At 38.3% G+C, this 22,263-nt stretch overlaps 2 protein-coding genes across 3 annotated transcripts in view; one reads left to right on the top strand and one right to left on the bottom strand.

Moving 5' to 3' along the window:
• The window catches only part of TBCE (tubulin folding cofactor E), a 33,750-nt gene extending 13,416 nt beyond the window's left edge, over nucleotides 1–20,334 (top strand). Inside the window, exons 7-17 of the mRNA XM_005487590.3 lie at nucleotides 1,691–1,793; nucleotides 5,744–5,820; nucleotides 6,069–6,164; nucleotides 6,775–6,839; nucleotides 6,923–6,987; nucleotides 7,417–7,569; nucleotides 8,312–8,465; nucleotides 9,080–9,148; nucleotides 10,173–10,232; nucleotides 11,568–11,659; nucleotides 11,905–20,334. Of these exons, the coding sequence (XP_005487647.1) occupies nucleotides 1,691–1,793; nucleotides 5,744–5,820; nucleotides 6,069–6,164; nucleotides 6,775–6,839; nucleotides 6,923–6,987; nucleotides 7,417–7,569; nucleotides 8,312–8,465; nucleotides 9,080–9,148; nucleotides 10,173–10,232; nucleotides 11,568–11,659; nucleotides 11,905–11,997 (1,027 nt within the window). The 3' untranslated portion in view covers nucleotides 11,998–20,334. The remainder of the gene's footprint in view (nucleotides 1–1,690; nucleotides 1,794–5,743; nucleotides 5,821–6,068; nucleotides 6,165–6,774; nucleotides 6,840–6,922; nucleotides 6,988–7,416; nucleotides 7,570–8,311; nucleotides 8,466–9,079; nucleotides 9,149–10,172; nucleotides 10,233–11,567; nucleotides 11,660–11,904) is intronic.
• The window catches only part of B3GALNT2 (beta-1,3-N-acetylgalactosaminyltransferase 2), a 30,152-nt gene continuing 18,668 nt past the window's right edge, over nucleotides 10,780–22,263 (bottom strand). Inside the window, exons 6-12 of one of the 2 annotated variants that reach the window (XM_074537503.1) lie at nucleotides 20,224–20,334; nucleotides 19,376–19,454; nucleotides 18,021–18,204; nucleotides 16,370–16,495; nucleotides 14,186–14,345; nucleotides 13,722–13,778; nucleotides 10,780–13,346 (exon numbers count right to left, since the gene is read on the bottom strand). In XM_074537503.1, coding sequence (XP_074393604.1) covers nucleotides 13,212–13,346; nucleotides 13,722–13,778; nucleotides 14,186–14,345; nucleotides 16,370–16,495; nucleotides 18,021–18,204; nucleotides 19,376–19,454; nucleotides 20,224–20,334 — 852 coding nt within the window. In that variant the 3' untranslated portion in view covers nucleotides 10,780–13,211. The remainder of the gene's footprint in view (nucleotides 13,347–13,721; nucleotides 13,779–14,185; nucleotides 14,346–16,369; nucleotides 16,496–18,020; nucleotides 18,205–19,375; nucleotides 19,455–20,223; nucleotides 20,335–22,263) is intronic. The other variant, XM_074537504.1, reaches the window with a different exon arrangement.

Here is a 22,263-nt window from a genome sequence, read left to right on the forward strand (position 1 = left end):
AATGTAACTGGATACAACAAGACTCATTCTAATGGGAGCTAAGGTTTTGGTTTTTTTGAATCTTGTTTTTAAGCAGCTGCTGAAGTTGTGGGCTGTAGTGTGGGCTATATTTTTCTGACATCTGTATTCAAGAAGAACCCTAGGAATTCAGCTTCTGTCTAAAACTAAGTTCTGGAGAACATTTTCTTCAAAGTTTTAAGATTTGATCTTTGGGGTTTTTTTTATTCTTGATACATTCTGGCTGCTCAGGCAGGTCTGCATTTAAGAACTCACTTTTGTTTAGCCAACTGTGTCTTGACACTAAACATAATTGTCCATAATGCTTTGACTAAACCTTAATTATCCCAAATCTTTGTCTATTTCTGTCCTAAAATGATGCTGATAAGAAATTGTTGAGACCGTGGTGACAGATCTAGGGGAAAATTTCCTGTACAATGATGACATTGGAAAAGGAAGGAGGATGTTGTTAAATAAAGCTCCAATTCTATTGAAACAAGAAAATTCATAAAATAATTCCAAAATAAAGAACATTTCTAGTATACACCTATACACAGTACTTGGCACATGCCACAATAATTTTCTGGTGTGAAGTAACACAGTGGATTAAATAGCAGCCTAAATCACCAGGGTTTTTATTTATTCTTATCGTTATTGTGACAAAAATGTATTTTTAAAGTAGTTATAGGTGTTCTGTTTTCTTCAATATTTAGCAATGAACAGCTGTTTGCAACCTGGGTGTTGTTTGTAAATCCATCTTTGCCTGGAGCATATAATGATTTATTGTTATCAGCGTGCATGAGAATACAGAGAAATTTATTTTAATTCACCCAGAATAATTTTTTCAGTTTTTCATTGTTGAGAAGGATACTCTAGACTGAAGGCTCTTCAGAAGTTTTTTGTAAAAAAAATGGAAAACAAAAGGAGATTGATTCTGGAATCTGATGCTTACAACTACAAACTGATAGAGTCTGAATCAGTTTTGTATTGTTTTGACCTTCTGTTTGCTTTAAAACAGCAAGAAGGTAAATCTGTTACTGATTTTTTTGTGCATGGAATGTTGGAGGAAGAATAAAAGTGATTAACCATCCACCAGCTTTTATGTGGAAATTTTACCCATAAGTGTGTAACTCTAAACTACATTGAGCGATTTTTATGAGAATATGCAGGTAGATTACACCTTAGGAAAGAAATAAAAACTTCTCTTTCAGGGTGAATAATGCAAACTGATTTGAAGACTGCAGATTTGAGGGTCTTTATCTTTTCTTCTTTGTAGTGATGCTTACATATTGAGAGGGGATTTTACATACTATTGTTTTGCTGGGGTCTGGATAGTCTTGTGGGCTCTTCATTTTCAGTCAACACTAAGGAGCTTAAGCCCAAGCTCTGGCTTTGTTTCATTTAATATTAATGAAAATCATTCTTTTCATGTTGAAAACTTAGTGAAAGAGGCCACAGAGGAATAAATATGCATTCTTGAATAAATATGCATTCTGGAAGCAGGAAAATAAATTAGGAAAGAATATGTTTGAATATAACTTGAAATATATTTTATTCTATTTTAAAATATGTGACATCTTGGCAGTGATTTTAATTTTTGGAGGGTATAAATTTCTTTTTCTTTAATGTGTAGCTCCAAACTAATGACTTAAATAAATGTGATTATTCATTATGCAATTTTTTTTTAATGCAGTGAAAACAAAATGAAATTTCCATCTACATCAACTTTTACATCCAGTGCATTTTCAAACTTGAAGATTCTGGCCCTTAATCAAACTGAAATAACATGGACAGAGGTAATAGCCTTTCCTGATTTTTTTTAAATTTAATATCATTAGGTTTCTGAGGCAAGGGAAGCACAATAAATATTTGTGCATTGTATTGTTCTACTGAAATCAAATCATCCTGAGAAAAGGTGCTGTTGGGTAACTGTGTTAGTTACATATTGACTAATGTACTTCCTACATAATGAAGGAAGTGATACTGGCATAGCAGTCTAATAAGAAACATTTTACTTCATCTACATCTGTAAATTGCCAAATCAAAAGAAAGCAGTTGAGTACAATATAGCTTCGTGTCCCAAAGTTTTTTTTAAGTGAAAACCTTTTGGTTTGTGGTAGCTGTTGAAAATTTACCTGTCCTTGTCTGCATTCAATGGAACAAATGCAAAGAGAAAGAAAATATTTCCTTATGATGAGAAAAACATTGGTTTGGCCTCACTTAGCATCAGCAGGAGGCTGATTGGTATCTTTGCCCATACTGATGGTTCTTGAACCACATGGTGCCTGGTTTTTGGCAGCAGAGAGCAGAGGAAAAACAAAGCTCTGCCTCGTTTCAGGCACTGAAATGTGTGCACTTAAATGACTCTCTCCTGCTATGGTGTCTTATTAGGAATGAAGTCCTGTTGTCAGCTGTAGCTTAGCAGTGGGCCTTTTTTCAGAGATGGGGCTTGGGACGTGCATCTCAGTGTCCTGGTACTTAGAATAGCTTCTAAATTCCAAACTGTTATTTGGATTTCTCAGGGTCAGATTTTATAGTACTGCATTGTAAAGTTACATGACTTTTCAGATCAGCTGTCCAGTAAAAGAGCATTTAACAAAACTGGAGCTTGAGTAGAAAGAAGCTTCTGCATTCTCTTGTTTTGCAGCAGGACTAGAGGAAGGTCACTGCTGTGTTTTTGTTTAGTGTCCGTTCACTGTGCTCTTAGAACTGCCTGTGGGATTTATGGCAGGACAGTGGATAATCCTTCCACAGTAGCAGCAACATGAATGGTGAAGGGAATGGAAGAATTAAGTGGCTGCAAACACTTTAAGTGTCACCTGGTGCTCCTCAGAGTAAATGTGTGCATTGTGGTGTTTAAAATGTTGGTACCTGCCAGCAGCTGTCCTTCATCCCTCCATGGGGTGACTGAAGGGCTGTTGGAGCCATGGCTGCAGATGGGTTCTCCAGGGCTAACTCAATGGCAGTGAGAAAGCCCCAGCTTAGCCAGAGCAATTTAAAATGATGCAGCTTTTGGGTTTTTTCTTTTTTTGAGACTCTGCTTTAGCTGATGATTTGTCATAGGCCATAAAGACATCTTTGGTTCCAAAATCTGTTTTATACATTTGTTCCAGTTCATTCCCTGTAAGTTAGGAGACATAAGCCTGTGCTTCAAAGTGGTGTTCCAGGGCAGTCAAACAAAAGGGGAAAAATAAAGGCATGGGCCTGACATCAGTACTCTGTGAACAAATTACTTGAAAATGTCACTGCTTAGGCTCTGAGGGGAGTTACTTGACAATTCAACTTTCAAATAGAAAATAGTCATGAATATAATCCAAGCAAATGAGAAATACATTTAAATTGTTGATGGCAATATAAGCAAAAGTCTTAGGAGTGTTTTAATTTTAATGAAAATGATTTATGGTGAACAGCATTTCAAAATTACTTGTTGTTATATGTAAGAATATATGGCATTGAGATAGTTATAATTTCATGTTTTAGTTTGTTCCTCTGTTTTGAAGTATTTTTCACAGGAGAGGGACATGCTTAACTGTTATGCAGTAATACAGAGCTACACATTCACATGCCTTGAGCATCAGTTTTCAGAAAGAATTCTTTCATTAGTATATGATTTGCATATATCTACATACTTCTGAGATTATTAGTATATCAGTAAAAGAGCTTATTACTGTAGAATTGTTGATTGATTGTTCAAAACATAACATAGAACTTTCAAGGGGGGAAAAATGTCCTGTAAAATGACTTAAAGTTAGCAGCCATTGACTTAGAAATTGAATTAATGCATCTGAGTGTAATGAATTTGTATTTATGGCTCCAAACCCTTTCTTTCTTATTCAGCATTTAAATCATAATGTTATATTTGTGATTCTATTTTCAAACTAAGATTTTGTATTTATAATATAATCTACTGTTATACAGGGTAAAAGAAAAATCTGGGTTAGAACAGAAGTGCAGGATCATGCTTCTGACACTAGCAAGTAGCAGCAGGTAGTTGGGAAAAATTCTAGGCAAAGGGTAAGCACATGGTAAGAGCTTCTTAGAAAGTAATCTGGAATTGTGTGGCTTTGTGAGCTCAAGACTATATACCTCTAATTAATATTTGTGGATATTTTTGTTTCATGATTTATCTAACTGTATTAAGAACCCATTTGAAAATTTTGCTGTGCATATCATTTAACATAAATTCAACCTTTTTTGGGTTCTGATATTGCTGCCTGGTAATTTCATTTAGTAAGTCCCAATGGTTTATATGAAAGTAACTTAGAACAGCTATTCTCTGTTTCATGGTTTTAATTCCTGTTTAGCTTCTTTGTGCCTTTCCCAATTATATTATTTTCTTCCTGGGATAAACAGACTAAAGGTACAGGAACATCATGAACTTACATGGTGACAATTGTTTCTTGTTCTTATCTTTATTTCTTCTGCAATGGCTCTTGCATTTCCATTTTTCTGGTTTTGAGCATCAGTGGCTCTCTTCTGGGTATTTGTTACCTCCCCATCAGCTATCCACAATGAGGCCCCAGTCTTTCCTGGGGGTTAATTCCATGTCAGATCTCTGAACTTTTGTTTCTGAGGAAGCTATTTTAAGCAGTAGCTGGAAATTTGGCAATTTGAGTTTTTTGGAGTTGTGTTGTGACCTATCATTTAGCAATTTTCTAGTCATATTGAAAAATCTTCAGATACTTCAGGCTTGTGCAGTTTTTCTTTTTATTCCATCCAGCCATCCCAATGTTGGGCTGTGGTGGAGCAATCTCTGTTACTGAACGTGCATCTCATTTCTCTTGACTCTGCAGGTTTCTTGTCATGCTTTTTCATCACCAGTGGATACCTATTTTGGTCTGTCTTGTTGACATGGGGGAACACTATCAGATTAAAGAGATGAAATATCTGTTCCCTGCTCTTGCTTTGGAACAGGAAAAGTTGTTATATCTGAGTTGGTGTTTGTGTGTTACAGATATGACTTTTCATATTTTTGGGGGTGAAACAGTTGAGTTCCAAGTCATAGGCTGCCTCTGGAGGAGATCTCAGTGTTTACCCTTGGCATGGTGTCTTATGAGTCAGTTGTATAGGCCTGCAGCTGGATGGATTCATGCTGTGTAAAGTTAAATAGAACTGTGTAAAGTAAAATAATACCTTTTATACAATTTCAAGGCACAAGATCAAATACAAAAGTATCTTTGTTAATTTTGTAGCCCTTTTTGAATTGATTTATTTTCTTTAGAGTGCTTGAAAACTTCAGGATGTGTTGAATTCATGCAGTTCTTGGCTTTTAGTGAGTTATAGGCTGGCACAGTCCCAAGACAGAAAAGGCTTCAAGCTCTGAAAAATTAACATATTAAAAATATTCTGCAAGATGTATTATGTGTATTAGCTATACATAGGTTCTGGAACTTCTGCACATGTACAGAGTTTGTACAGCCAGTTCCTCACCTCATCGTAGGGAATACCTGGTCACTCCAACTCACTGAATAAATTATTCCGTTTCCAGTCTCAACTGTGAGGGTGAGCACAAGCCTGGGACTCACAGTCCTGTGACTGCAGAACCCCTCTGATGTCATCTGTGCTGGCAGATGCAGGCACAGGGGAGCCATCTGGGAGAAAGGGAACACTAGGAAGTCCTTAATAATTGTTCCTCTGGTTTGGAGAGCCATAGCTTGTTCTGAACACATTCAGAGCAAATATGCATGAAGTATAATTTCTGAAATATTCCCATCTTTTGTAATATTAAATGAAGTTTTGCTCTTAGGTTCTTCTTTGTGCTCAAGGATGGCCAGTACTTGAAGAGTTGTACCTTTCTTCTAATAATATTACAGTTTTGGAAAGGTGAGTAACATGAGTCAGTCAGTTGTAAGCCACTGGTGTACCACAGTTACACAGCACATAAAGTTACATTCCTGTAGCATTTACATCACCACAACAATAACTGATGCAAATTTCACATGATGTATTTCAGAACATTTATAAAGGTGCACAATTGTGTGCATGCAATTATATACTTAGGAAAATAGTGGTTTTATTGGCCAATAACTTTAAATGTTCTGGTTTTGTGTTTGTTTTTTCCAATATATCAGGCCTGATAATGTCCTGCAGACCCTGAAGTTGTTAGACCTTTCAGACAACCAGCTACTGGATGGAAATCAGCTGCATCTCATAGCACAGCTCCCCAGGTAGCTGTAAACAAATTTGCTGGAAATTCTTTGTCCTAGATATTCATCTCCGTTGTCCTTGTTGGCTGAAATGTGATAGTATTGATGTTGCATGAAAGATTCATGAGATCTTGAAATAGAGGCATTTTGCCCTCTTGAGGAGAGTAACTGCATTATTTAGTTGAGCTATTTTAATATAATCTTGCTTTTGTTGGATAATAACACATTCTTCAGCTGTGTGTTATTAGGTTTTCATTATACACTTATGAAATGAAGGTGATTTACCACACTTTGCTAATTTGCAGAATTATCATCTTACCCTGTGCACCAAAACAGCAGCCATGATTTTCAATAGCCACAAGCTATTTTTAAAAAAAATCATTTAGAAAATCACACATTTTAAATCCAGGAGCCATTATGAAATTTGAAATTGTTGCACTTACTCACTGAAAATGTTATTATCTGAACACGGCTGAAGTCTGGGTACTGCCTGTGAGGCTGCTTTTCATTAGTCAGTGATGCTGCACCACATCAAAATCTTTATTAAGAAGAGAAAAAAAATCAGGTTGTATCTCTGTGCAAATAACTTCCTGCGCCACATACAGTGATCATTGTGTCTATTAAATTTCAGATTAGAACAGCTAATACTTAGAAACACTGGCATATCTTCTATACACTTTCCTGATGCTGGATTTGGTATGTAAAAGAAGTAATTTATGTATAGTTTTAAAATCCTGTTAATTTAAAGTTTTCACTGTTTTCTGTTACTCTTTTCCTAGGATGCAAAACTAAAATGTTTCCTTCGCTAAAACGCCTTGCAATAAATGACAATAAAATATCACAGGTAGGTTAGATTGTGATGGTTTCACATTTTGTAAATAAGTGCATCTTTGTTTAAGAGTAACTTTATGTTTGCTTTTTAAAATTTCATTTTATGTGTAAGATTCTGAGCTAACTGTTGAACAATTTGTTCAATACAGAGGCATAGTTTTAAAATGTAAAAATATTTCTTAACATTAATGTTATGGCAGCTACCTTATAATTTCTCTCACAGAATTCTAATTATCTAAAATTCGAATTTCTTGTTTTGGTTTGTTTTTTAAATAAATGGAGTGCAGTTCTTTCCTTAGCTACATGAACAGGATCCAAGTACTTGGTTCAGACGATCAAAAGAATTTTTCCAGTCATGTTTGTTGTTCAGGAGAAATCAGTGTTACCAGGTATTGTTCTGAAATGAAGTTACATATTTCTTGAAAAGACTCTTCCATTTCAGTGGTCATCTATCAATGAGCTGGATAAACTGCCAAGTTTGCGGGCACTGCAGTGTAACAATAACCCCTTCGTGGACACGGAGAAGAACCCAGAGACCCTGAAACAGCTCATTATTGCCAAGATAAGCCAGTTGGAGGTTTTGAACAACTGTGAGGTGGGTGATACTTCAACAAATTGCATGAGTCTGGCAAAAACTTTAAATCACTGCCTGGGGAATTGTTTTCAGTTTCTTTTAAGATTATTGATTGTTTGGGTGCAGGAAAAGTAAAGTGCCAACTAATCCATCCCCTTGTTAGCGGGGCAGTCACAAGCTCAGTACAAGACTGAGCCCTGTTTGTGAACATTGCCAACTCAGTTGGGACTTGGACAAGATGGGTCAATGGTGGTTTTTTTTCAATGCCTGAATTGTGTTGAAGTTGCAGGACTGTATACAAAAACCATACTCGTAAAAGAAAGAAAAAATAGAAAAAGCAGCATAGTCTGATCTGTTTCAGTGACAGCAATACCAACATTTGCCTTCTGCAATAGAAAAATATAATCCACACCAAATCAAACTTTCAGCAAATGTTTATCATAAAGGAGAGCAGAAGCAGCATCTGATCCATTGCTACACAAAACATCCTTCCATCACTATATACAGCAAAATCTTTGCTTAGATATTAATTTATTGTTCAGTGGGTACACAGAGGGGCTTAATGGCTCTAAAATATACTGAATATATGGATCACTCAGTATTTGGAGACATGGTTTGTAAGATTCTTGGGAGCATTGAAACATACTGAACATCAAATAAGACCAAGGAGTCTGTGGCACTGATTAGATTTTGTTCTCTGGAAAGTTATATAATCATATTATAAGTTATAATCATATTATGTGCCATTCCTGTGTCAGTACAGATCCTTCCTGCTGAAAGAAGAGGAGCAGAGCTTGATTATCGCAAAATATTTGGAAAGGACTGGCTAGAAGCTGGTGGGCATTGGAACCCAGAGAAAAACCAACCAAGTGAAGAATTTCTTGCTGCCCATCCTAGATACCCAGCACTTTGTCTTAGTAAGTACAAGCAGAGCACAATAGCATTTCCTCACCTCTGGCATTGTGGCAGCACTGGGTTGGTCTGTTTTCAATTTCTCTTCCCCTTGGGTGTTTTTCCCATGTGCTGTGTGCTGGTTTGACCAGGAAGTGGAATTCTGGGATGCTGTGGTCAAACCAATGGGTGCTCAGATTTTGATATTGGCACCTGATGTGCCAACAGGAAAGGCCTACAGCCTTAGGAAAGCCCATGCATTGGGCAAGCCTGTGTGCCAGTGAGCTTTGCACAGAACTGCATCCTTTGGGGCATTGCTGCCTCAGGAACTCTGGCTCCTGGCCTCAGAGACTCCAGCACCTGTGTGCATCCACCCATCCATCCATCCATCCATCCATCCATCCATCCATCTGCTCTCCCAGCAGTGGGAATGTTAAGCATTCCCTGGATGCTGTCCTGGATGCTGCAGCAGCTGGCCGAGGCTCGTGTCTGCAGCCCTGTGTGGTGCAGGAGCCACCATGGCTGTGCTGAGGGAACTCCTGCCTGATCCTGCACCACAGTGGTCCTAGGTCTTCAGTTTTAGTCTTTAAAGGGTTCTACTACTTTTCTATTTTTCTTACTTCTACTTTTCTTCCAACAGAATATGGAGCACCTGAAGAAGGAGAACTGAAGGGACAACAGCCTTTGACTCTGAAAAATCAGCTCCTGAGTAAGAGGCCAGAAATGGTCAAAATTGTTCCTTCTGCATTTAGACTATTTTATGAGCTTCATGTCTCCTAGGTGTAGATGAAGAACAAAAAGTTCCAGCTTGTAATTCTGATTTTCTGAACTGTCTCAGTGAGTTTGACTGGAAAGCTGATTCTGTGTACCCTCATTTTCCCCCTCAACCCAAGCCAAATGATTTTCTCAACTGAGATTTAATGGAAAACAAAGGTTATTGATACTCCATTCTGACAGTGTGAATGGCTTCTTTACAAAAGACATCTCAGGCTTTAATCTCACCTGCTCTGTTTTCTATTTTACCTTTTTTATAACTTCTTTAGGACAGACAAGAAAAACATGGGTAGCTTTGGTATTTGGAGCTGTCTACATATTTAATCTAGGTTGCATCCTCGACTTGCAAATTCATGTAGCTGTTTTTCCCAGCTGACAGAAGAACTGAAAATTTTTACTTCATGGGCAAAATAGTATTTTAAGGCATTACATTCTAATGCATTAATGTGGAAGAATAAATAGAATAAGGAATCTTAGTGGCTAGACATAAAATAAACCTTTGTTTAAGAATAAGTCTCTTAATCTCTGTAAAATAATTAGGCTAATTATATCCTGTGAAAGTCTTTGTATGATGCTTTTGAGAGGACCAAAAGCCTGTTTTAAACTGAATAAGCAATTTCCATTCTACTGCAGGTTATTTTAAAAAAATGAAATAGAAATTAAGCATTTTTAAGTAAATACTCATTTTGACCAAAAAATCTTTAAGCATTTAGGGAGCCACCTCTACAATATTGTAATTTACCAAAGATGAATAAAAACTTGGTTATTTTCATTAATTAATTTTCAGATAATGACTTAATGTTATCTTAACTGCTGAGATGCAGGCTACCTCCTAATTTTTGAGAGATCAGGCTGAGCTAAGAGAAATAATCTGTAATAAAAAGAGACTAGAAAGACTGTGCTTCTGCCAGAACAGGGCTTATTGTTCTTTCACTAATGCCTCACCCTTCTTCTTTAAGCTTTGACAATTAAGTGTCCTGAGAAACCTGAACAGAAGCCAGTGGAGAAAAAACTGCCAGGTAAGAACTCTTGGCTTATGTTCAAGTAGTTGTTTCATTGCTCCTTTTCAAACAACTGTATTAAAGAATGGCAGCTGCTTCTGGCTTTGTCAGCTCCTGAAAGCTTTTCCTCTGTCATATAAAGAAATGAAAAAGATAGAAATTATTTGAAAAGTCATAATTCTTCTGGCCTTCATACTTACTTTCAGTCCAGTTCAAAGAAAGTTGATGCTTTGTTGTAAAGTTGATGCTCTGCTGCTGGTTTCATGTTTAATAGTCGGAGGCAATTTCATCCCTGTTAACAGGGATGAAATCTGGTGGATGTGTTAACCAAGTAACCAGAACTTGAAGTCTTAAGAGGCAACCACACAGTGTGTAAATCTAGATATTGAGGTCTACTATCTAATCCATTAATTCAGAAGTCTAGTTCTGACCTCCATCAAACTCATTCTTTGAAATTTTTGTGTCGTGGTGACACTAGAAGGAATAAGACCATTCTAAATTAAGCTGATATTTTGGAAAGATGTGTCAGAATGAAGTCTGAGAGAAAAGAAGAATTCAAGCTGTATTCTAAAATAAAAATCACATTTATTATCACAACTTGCATAAAATCAGATAGATACAGCTTTTACAAAAATGTTTGATAGAAAAATATTTGTCTAAGTACAATGTGTGGTATTACAGGAGTAACTCGCTATTGCTGTGCCTTTAGATAAAGCTTCAAAAGAAGTGAAAGTTCAACCAAAATACTGAGTTTATCTATTGCAAACACAGGTATCACCTCTGGAACAAACTACATCTACTCATTCAAGATCCATTACAAAAAAATACCCCTTCCTATAACTGACTTCATAATATAAACAACTGCTGACAATGTGTTTGGGACTAATAACTCAATACCATTCCCAAGAATGTCACTTGTTCCACCGTGCCATTTCCTTACTTGTGCTGGGAAAGCCAGTTCCTGGTAATGCAAAACTGCAAGGAACAGTTGCCAGATGCAAGTAGTCAGAACCTGGCTGGTGTGTGTCCCAAAGGTCACTTAGTTTAGCATGTAGAAATACAGACTCAAAAAAGGTAAATTATGAAGCGTAACACTTAATTTGGTGTATGGGATCAAAGCGCTTACTCTGTAGCAGCACATCCTGCCCTGTCCACCACAGGTGAAACCATTTTCCACTTGACAGTAGCAGATATGGTCTCAGGTACCTCAGACATTATTGCAGTGTTAGAACTGAAGCAGCAATACAGCCTTTCACTGTTGCTATATGCAAGTAAAGTGAAACACTGGTACTTTGCTACAGCTCAGTGGCAGCAGCATTTTTCTAATAACTTTTCTTTCTCTCCCCTCAACAGAGTCTATGACTATTCAGAAGGTCAAAGGACTGCTGTATCGCCTGTTTAAAATTCCTGGTTCAGACCTGAAACTGTCCTACAAAAGTTCTAAAGTGAGTTAAAAACAGATATTGAAAAACAAAATATTTCATGCTGCTAAAGGTCCATAGCATGTTCTAAAATATTATATAAAGAAATTCATTTCACTTGAGGAGAGCTGTCTTCATGCTGTCATTTAGGACCTAATTTCATTCCTGTAATATGACAGATTCTCCCTGACTGCAACTGCCTGCTATTTGGTTTATGAAGGGATTTCAGTGTAAGCCTGATTAGGTTTTTTTTTGCTTTCTCATTCTAGCTGGAAGGAAAAGAAGTTGAACTAGACAATGACTTAAAGCCTTTGCAGTTTTACTCAATAGAAAGTGGAGACTGTGTGTTAGTACGGTGGTAAAGAAGGGACTCTCTTTCTGGACTGAAGGAAAAGCTGACACAAGAACTGCAGAAGAGAGACAGACACACGGACAGCCTGTGCCTGAACAGACATACAGGTGAATTGGAGTTTCACACATGTGGCACCAAAGGGCTGTACAACTGTACTTTTAACTCCTCAACTTGATCATCAGCCTCCATGAAAGCAGCTGCTCATTTGTCCTACTGGAGCGATACCAAACTGTGCTTAAATGCTTCAATTAAATAAAACTCAAGGTCACCCTTTTGCCAAGATGTTATACTGCCTTCCCCCAGCAGCAGTGAGAATTTGCTTTACTGAACTGAGTACAGGGTTGAGTTGTGATCTCTTTGCTATCAAGACAAGATCAGTGCTGCACTGAGAGGCCACTTCCTCTTTGTTTTCACCTACATCCAACGACCTTATAGTGAACAAAACCCAGTAGATTTAGAAGTATCTACCTTAGATGATTAAGGTCAAAATCTGCCAGACCTTTCTTCTACCCTACAGTGTTAACATTATAAATAAGTTCTCAGCACACTGCAAGGCATTGCTATTTATTTTACAACCTTTAGCGTGCTGTTCCTCAAGCTTATTTTACTTTCACTTGTGTAACCTCAGATTCATATCTAGTCAGAAGGAGCTGTCCGAAATCCCTCCTAAATCAGGCCAAGTTTGCAGTACTTGAAGATTTGGTATAAGCAAACCTTGATTTTATTTTTATCTAAAATGACAATGACATAAACAAACTAATCACAAATCCTAGCCCCTATTGCTGTCCCTGTCCCTGCACAGATGAGGGCACCCCTCAGACAGCACAGAATGTGCTGCTGCCCTGGTGCTGAGCACAACTCTCACAGGAGCCTGGAACAGCCCTATACTGAATCAAATCAGTAGTGCTTCAATTTACAAAAGACAGGCTAGTTGGCATTCTTATGTGCATTTATTAATTACAAGTAGGTCTTTGACTTTATATAAAAAGGATTTTTTTTTAATCTTTAACATTTTGGTTTTTGTCTGATCGATATCTATACTATAGAAAATGAATAGTATCAGTCCACTTGTAATTATCAAAAGGGATGTGCAAATATTGTTATACTTTAGTTGAAACCCAGCATTAAAAGGTACCTTAGTATTTCTTATTGTTCCAGGAATGAATCCAACTGTACCCTTTTACATGATCATTATACACTACCCTGTTTTCCAAGGCAAGTCCATCATCTTTCCTCACATCTACATGGATCTCCACACAGTTCCTTTAATCTCCAGAGCTCTCCCAGCTCCTGGGGCGAGTACTGGGGGGAAGACAGCATTCCACTCTCACATGTCTTCTCACACAACCAGAGACCATCCTGTCAAGAGAGACAGAAACATTTCAATAGTTTTTATTAGAAAGTATCTAGTCTCCAACAATCTTTACTTCCAAGAATCAGGTGTGTTTATTGTTTCTAGCAACAAACATTGCACACAAAGATCCCAAACTGATCTTCTAGATCTATTCAGAGAACTTGGGGGTAGGGATGGAGTCTGCAGGTGGTTTGTGGCAGTTTTGTGGTTTTCCTTTTAAATACATCTTTAAAAGACTTTTTTTTTCCCTCTGGATTTTAATTCAATGGTTATTTCAGTTCATTTTTAAAGAAAAAAACCACCATTTCTCCTGTTTTATGCTACTTGGAACAGCAGCCATCTCCTCTTTCTGTAAGGTCAGACGATTCCTTCAGACTTACTTGATACCGCTTGGGTCCTACAGCTGCCATCCAGATACCCATGCTCACATCTTCACCCTGAGATGAAAATAAAAAATACAGATATGAGCACCAAGAAAGCATAAAGCATGACTGTGACCTGGAATGAGTTGCATCATCTACCAGCAGTAAAGAATGGTAACTACAAAAACCTATGCCAGACTACTGCAGGGGTATTAAAATAATCCTTCCACCTTTCCCATAACAATACACTGTTCTTACAAAAACAGAGTACAAAAAACAAGATTACAGCTCCAGAGGTTTTCAGGCCCAAACATCTGTGCTTTGAATTAGAACAGGCACTAAACCTAGCAACCAAAAACATGGCAGAAGCCCACATGAGCCAGGAGAACCCAACACTAACACTTGAGCAATGTTCTTTCTGACTCATCCAGTACATGCGGCTCCTCAGAAAAACACAGAAAAACTGAACTAATCTTTATTACCTGATATGTTTTTAACCTTTCAGAGTTGCTTGCCAGCCACTGCACAATGTCTTTGGAGATGACATAGCCAGACCCACAAGCAAAGGCTGGATATGCAGGACTTGGATACTCCAGTTCTTGCCACTTCCCAGTTCGATCAACTGCCCAATTTAGTCTGAAACTGAAGACATGTTAGACATGAGATGTTTATAGACAGGCCTCTGTGGAACCTATGAACATTGATAACTGAAGTAATACTGATAAACAACTGAGAGAAAGAAGTAGGTGATCCTAATTATGGCTCCTAGTCTTATTTCTCTAGGGCACAAAGCTGAAATTGTAACTGTTGTTTGGTCTCAATCTTGGATAATAAGAGAAAGTTTTCAAAACAGAAGCCAAAGCAACATTGACAGTCAGGTCCTCAGCATCTATGCCTTGCTGTTGGGTTTTGAACTAGGTAAGCACACACATCCTTACCTATTTTGTAACAGGCACATCTGTCTCCTGCTAATTAACCCCTTTGGTTAATCAACATGACACAAAGGCAGTGCCTCCAGCAGGCATGCAGACAGTGATTGATGTTACGTAACCCATTTTCCTGTTAAAGCTAGTGGCTGCTTAAAAATCAGGAAGCAATACTACCTTCTCTAAGCTGTTTTCCAAAAGAAGTTCAACAAAGGAGATGTTCAAAGGCTGCCATCTCTGAATTACAGAAGAACTCTTCCTGGCAGTGGTGTTCTCTAAGGAAGGCTTTATTCCCTCCAGAGGCCTGGAGGAAGCAGTCTCAGGCTGCACAGCCTCCCCAGATGCTCCCAGCGTGGCAGAGCATCCCTGTGCAGCGCTAGGGACCCTGCCAAACTGCCAAGTGAAAAGCATCCTGCTTCCCTGCTTGGGAACAGGCTGCTATTGCACTCCTCTGGCCCCACAAACACTTCATGCAGCCACAGCTCAGAGACATAACTGTGTCAGTGCAGCAGGGCTGCCCCTGTTTCACAAAGGTTCAGCACTGCTGATTTCCAGTCACGAGCACAAGCAGCTGAAAGCTTCAGTGAGCTACCAAGAACTGTCACCCCAGACAACAGCCCCGAAAGGGAGGAATCACAGCTGAGTGGCAGGGATGTTATCAGATTCTGCCCATTCTCAACTGAAGCTGACATATTAAAGCACAGAGTAAATGAAAGTCTCATCTGATACCTGAATTCACTTTAGGCACAGTACCTTCCACTCCACTGAATCACAACACGAAAGGTTCAAGCCCCTCCAGACTGAGAAGCATCTGCTTTGATAATCATTTTATACTTCCATAGTTATTTCAGTGTTGCCCCCTACATATCACACTTGCCTGACCTGAAGACTGTGACTATTAAAGAATTTACACTCAAAGATGTCACTCCTAAGATCTTTGAGATAATCACAAGATAACCAACTATTTCACACACTTGACCACACACCTTACTAAATTGCTTTATAAGCAGCAGGCAGGATCAGATTTGTGAAGCAAAGCAGCAAAGGCCTGTTTTTCTTCAGTGGGCAGAGGGCAACAGGAAGGCACATTGTAGCATTATGCTATATTGAATGCTGTAGTAACACACACTTCCTGCTGTATTGGATTTCATACCAGAGCTGCCATGCATTCCATGGATGGAAGGGAAGATATGGGCTATTTTGATCCTCCTAGTTATTCATGAGTTCAGTCAAAAATTTATTAATCAGATCTGCCATTTCATACAGCAGAAGTGGGTAGCAATGCCTGAATTTCACAGCTGTTCCAAAAAAGTACAGACCATAACAGAAACTTTGTTTCTCTCATTTACCCCACTTCCTCAAGTCCACAAGAAAAATCATAGTGACATTACAAAAAGTAGTATTTATAGTTCTGTACTATGTACTTTTAACTTTGCTATATTGCTGGAAAATTCTTATTTACTTAAGTACCATGACAAAGATGTCTACAACACATTTAAAAACCAGGCAAGATATTCAGCAAGTTTAAATCGCTGTAAAGGCATACTCTGGAAAGTTATTGTAAAGGACTGATTTCTGATTCTGAGATTCAAAGTTTAACACATACAGTAGTCCTGCTTTTTACAGGCTGGCTTCCTTAGGCTTAGGAGGGGAACCCACATTAAAACAGACTTAAATCACTAAACCATTCATAAAGAAATGGTAACTATCTCTTAAAGGTAATTTTAAAAAACAACTTACTTTCCCCACCAAATGTTTGGCCTGTCCAATTTTTTCTGCTTTATCCTGTTAAAAACACCTTCCAAATCAATGTAACAGTCATCATCCGTCTTCAGCAACAAGTCAAAACTCGTTGATTCCACTGTCCTGCAGCCAAAAAGGGAAGTGATGAGATGCTGAGCTGCACACCACAAACTACAGACAGCAGGCTCTGCAAGGGGTTTTTGGGATGTGGGGGGGAGCAAGAGGGAAGGAACATCTTTGCTACCCTTGACTTTTAAAAGTTTTCTCTATCGACCAAGGCTGACTGCTTGTCCTTCAAAGGAGATGCAGCTGTGTCCTATGATGATCTTACAACATGGACTTGTGTATGAGCAGAAGAAAACAAATCTGAAGTTTTTTTCTCCAGGACAGATGGTGGATTTACTAATGAAAGCATCTTAAGCAGTATTGACCTCAGAAGGATATGAATCCCTGACGCTGATGGCGGCACAGCTGTTAAAAGCCACTGGCTACACGTCAGTAGCCTCCTTTCAGGATGAGACAGTTCAAGGGCAATGAGAAGGCTGTAGGTGGTAAAAAACATCTGTGGAAACAACTCTGTCCGTACTCTTTCTCTGTAAATGCACCCTTCAAACATGAAAAGTGTTATCTTTACCTGTCTGAAATGGTTGAACATGAGACACATAAAATAACCAAAACAGCTTAAGATTCTAGGGATCATGGCTGGGTTGGTTACAACATTTGTAAGGGAAACTTCTTACAACAAGAAGGGTATTTTTAAAAGCCTTTTATTACTAAATCTTGAAAAATTGCTAATCTGTAAGAAATTATCACAAAGATCTAAGTGTTGACATGCAAACCTCCTTTTAGAACTGAAAGCATGTTCAGTTTTTCAGTTACATTCATAGCCATGGAATTTGTGACATAAGTGCATAATCTTGCAAGCAACTAAACTGAATTTTGGATAAAGTACAACTGTCAACTCTATTTCTTACTCCACGGCAGCATCAATTAACTGAAACAGTTATCGCAGAATAATGAAATCACTGCAAATTTAGATGTAGAAACTTACTGGATTAACAGACAATACATTTCACTATGAAAACTCTTCCTATCAGCCTTCTGTCCCTGCTGTACACATGCTCCCAATCCTTCCCCTCCACTCAGCACTGGTGTGGCCACATCTGGACAACATGTGCAGTCCTGGACTCCTCAGTACAAGAGGGACACGGCCATACTGGGCAGAGAATCCAACAAAGGCCCATCAAGATGATTATGGGACTGGAGCAACAGCCACAAACTGAAACACTGAGTAAGCACACAAACTGGCCAAAAGCCATCCTTTAAAATACTAAAACTGCTAGTTTTCAGTTAGATACAAATGAAATTACAAGGAGAAATGAAAATTTTTACACCTGGACTCTTAGAGCAGAAGCCTGTCTTGCCAGCTTGTGCAGATTTCAGGCACCAAGGGTCAGCATTAAAAAAACTATAGGCACTGCCTTTTACTTACTACATGCATCCAAAAGAAATACAACTCAATGAAGTAAAACACATAAGGCATGTATTTCATGGAACCTATCAAGTAACATGATCTGCTAGATCATCTTGCACTACAAACAACACCATCCCTACGAGAAAATAAGAAAATACTTTCTTTTCTACTTACCATCGGTAGAAGTTCAGCAGTTTGGAGGGAACGTTTCTGTAAGTGTCAATCACATCTACAAAAACAATGTCATCATACATGCTGCTTTCTTCCTTCAATAAAGCATCTTCCTTCTCAAGGTTTTTTATGTGACTTGCAAACCTTTCTGGGCGAGTATGGAGGCTTTTTAAAAGAGCATCACCTTCTGAAAGAAACAGAAAGAATAATTATTAAACAAAGATGCATATTATTTCACATTTCTCTTGGATTATACAGGGCACACATTGACAAAATGAATCTGAAGAAGCATTCAAATTAATGGGGTTGTGAAAATCCTGCAATTAATTTTAAAATTTCTACAGAATTGTTTAAGTTGCAGAACAACAAATATTTTTTTGTATAAGGCCTGACACTAAAAGTTTAAAGTAAAAAAGTATTCCCTTCCTCTTCAGTAATAAAAGAATTCAACTTTCTAAGGTTCCTTAATATAAAGAACAGTCTGGGACCTCACTGTTTCTCTTACTGTAGAATAAAAAGGCCCCTGTCAGTTCCTCCTAAGTATATGTATTTAGCATAAAAAATAAACACAAGCAATGCTATGCTAAATATAATCAAATAGGCATTGCTGTGATGCAGCACCGATGATCCCTGCTGAACCACATCACATAACTGCAGGTAAAAGCTAAAAATATATTGCAGACAAGGAGGTAGTTTGTGGTACTGAAGAAAAGTTTGTCAAACAAAATGGAAGGGCTTTAGCACACACCTCAGTTCAGGCTCCTACACAGCAGGCAAGACAACAGGACTGCCCAATTGTATCTGCCAGGCCCAGCTACAACAACACAGCAATAACACTCTCAATGCTTATGTTGGACCAATAAGAATACATTGGTTCCAGTACTATGTGGTCAAAATCTTAGAAATTGGAAAGACCTCCTCTAAAATCTCTCAACATTCTGCCGAAATAGGTGTAAAAGGGCAACAACAGGGATGGAAACTGTTTGTCCATACTGTTAAACATTGTGATACAGTACCTCTAACTGCAGCAGAACTGGAAAAAAGTGTGAAAAATATCAGGGAAAGATTTCAGTACATGACATTTTTTAACTCGATTTTGGGTAACAAAACACAAGGAGAGTCTAGACAAAAAGACAAAGGAATGCAAGTCAACTGGAGTGGCTGACAAAAGGCAAGCAAAGGACCCACATCAGAATATTGACTTAAAGCATAAAAGAGCCAGGAAGAAAATGTTTCTGCTAAAAGAAAATCTAGAATGACTAAGTTCATGGAGACAGCAGAAATTATACTCAGCAGTGTAATTTAAATTACCTGTTTTACCATCACATCAAATGTCATGCTACGTTTTGTGGCCTTACCTTGAATAGTGTAGATAAAACCACCTGCTATTCCCTCCACTCCTTCTGTGAGTTCATGTGGCAGTGACCCTTCCCCTGCCTGTTAGGAACAGATAAATTAAAATTAACAGATTATTTCATCTCTCATTATTGATGTGTTTTCCCTCTGATTTTAAGGTGTGAAGTTTTCTGGCAACTAAGAATGAAATTAATTTAAAGCTCTGCTGGTTCAGGCACTGGCATAATCACAGAACCACAGAATACCCTGAGTTGGAAGGGACTCACAACAACTATTGATGTCCAACTCTTGGTCCTGCACAGGACCACCCCAAGCATCACACCATGTGCCATGAAAGACTAAGACTAAGATTTTTAACTAAAGTTTTGTGGCATTTTTCTAAGTTTCACCCAGAACTAGCAGTACCACTGAAACTTTCAAGAAACTAGTTTCAAAGTTGACAGCAAAATGTAAAATTATTCTGGCTAAATTACAATGACACAGGATGTTTAGGCAAGCAACAACCTGACATGAAAAGAGACACTGCCAAAAAGCAAATACCCAGACTTTATCCCATCAGTTGGGATTTTAGCACAGGATTTTTGACCCACATTTTGCCATGTCTGATATACTGATACTGCTTCACATTCTCACAAAAACAATGACAGCTTCACTCCTCTCAAAATAAAATGCCACTTACAAGTGTAATTTTTTTGCAAGAAGGCAAAGCAAAACTTCTCTTCTGAGACAAAAGGAGAAGCCCAAATAAATTCATGACTTACACAGAGAAACACAGGAAAATAAAATGCTAAATTCTCAACAATTATAGGAAAAATAGAAACATGGTGGAAAGGAAGGCGAGGGGACTCACTGTAATGACTCTGAAAACACCTCCTCCATCATTCACCATCACTTTATGAAGGTTTCTTGAAACCAAGCCCTGAAGATCCTGGCTCTCCCACACAATGGTACCTTCAAAACTCTGGTAAGAGAGCGAAATACAGTTATGCAGGTATACAAAGACTTTAAAAAAATGGAAGTCAAACAGATTGGGCTCATTAAAATTATTTTACAAGAGTCAACTTCACACAAGATTTAGCTTGAGCGCATAACATAAATGTTTTACTTACACTTCCATAAAAATAAATTACGCATAAATGAAACAGATCTGTGAAACTCAGTAACATGTAATCATTCTTTTAAGACTAATCATTAAGACTATATTAAACCTTTAACAGAAGCATAGCATAAAAGACTTTGGCTTTCTAAAATCATCAAAACAGCATTTAAAGGTGACCCAAAGTGAGTTTTTAAAAATCAAATGTAAAATCCTGCATTACAAAGAGAATACATTAAAACAGATTTGGAAACAAGCTCAGCTTTCATGGTTATCTGCCAAACAGAGATCAGAGACTGGATCCTGACACCAGCAAAACTCAAAGAAAAATACAGCCACCTTTATGGCAGCAAAGGCATCACAAGCTACTGTAGGACTCACAGAAGTCTTACCTCACATCTTGGCTAGTAAGGAAGGAAAACACAAGTGAATAACTTCAAAATTTTCTGGTTCTAACACTCAAATTAGGCTATGCCACTCCATGTTTTACATATGTATATAAATATAAAATATATATATATGTGTGTGTGTAAATTTTTGCATTTGAAAGGACTTAATCTCAACTTTAAAATTATGACCCTTGAGAACATGCAAAGGAACACGAGGTAAGTGGTACAAGTAAGAGTATTGGTAGAATTTTATTTTTAAAAAATTTTAAAGCAATTTCTCCCTTATGAAAAGGTAGGGTTGTTATACTCCTGACTCCTACATGAACACTTTCCATTTTGTCTCTCCCACTTTCATAGGAAACACACTGGTTGTTAGTGTGGGTGTTGGAACAGAAAAACAACTTGTTTGTACATGCATCTCTGTTGCTGTAGGAAGTCTGTTTACTTATACCAACCTCTAATCTCTTCCCCATTTTATCTTCCTTGTACACTAGAAACCTTCTCTAAAAATCCTCCAGCTACTGAAACACCTTTAAGTCTAGATTATAGTTCAGCTTACTTTATTGCTTTCCTCTGGAAGTAGGTCTTAGGATCTGCAGCAGCCTCAGTGTTTAATGACAGCTGTGTGTGTACTTCAGAAGTCTCTCATCTATTATTTAAAATGCCAGGTTTATAAGCTAATAATGGAGCTAGCCAGTGTTTATTCAAGCCTGACTTCCATGCTCAATACCTTCCCGTGGTTGCACAGAATCACAGAATAAGCTGAATTGGAAGGGACCCATAAGGATCATCCTATCCAACTCCTGACCCTGCAGGGCCATTCCCAAATCACACCCTCTGCCTGCAAGCATTGACAAAGGTCTTCTTGAACTCTTGGCTTGATGCTGTGACCACTTCCCTGGGGAGCCTATTCCAGTGCCCAACTACCCTCTGGTAGAATCTTTTTCTAATATCCAGCCTAACACTTCCCTGATGCAACTTCAGGCCATTTCCTGTCCCTGTTCACCACAGAGAAGAGATCAATACCTGCCCCTCCTCTTCCTCTCATGAGAAAGTTATAACTGCAGTGAGGTCTCCCTTCAGTCTTCTCCAGGCTGAACAGACCAAGTGACCTCAGCTGCTCCTCAAATGCCTTCCCCTCAGGGCCCTTCACCATCTGCACTGCCCTCCTTTGGGCACTCCCTAACAGTTCAGTTTCTTTCTTACATTGAAACTGCCCCCAGCACTCGAGGTGAGGCTGCCTCAGAGCAGGACAATCCCCTCCCCTGCCTGGCTGAGGATGCTGTGCCTGAATGCAGCATCAGGACACAGCTGGGCTCATGGCTGCCAGGGCACTGCTGACTCATACTCAGCTTTCTGTCGTCTGCTTAATTATTTCTCACTTATCAAAATGAATGGACCAATA

This window comes from Zonotrichia albicollis, chromosome 3, assembly GCF_047830755.1.
Source record: "Zonotrichia albicollis isolate bZonAlb1 chromosome 3, bZonAlb1.hap1, whole genome shotgun sequence".
NCBI classification, from domain to species: domain Eukaryota; kingdom Metazoa; phylum Chordata; class Aves; order Passeriformes; family Passerellidae; genus Zonotrichia; species Zonotrichia albicollis.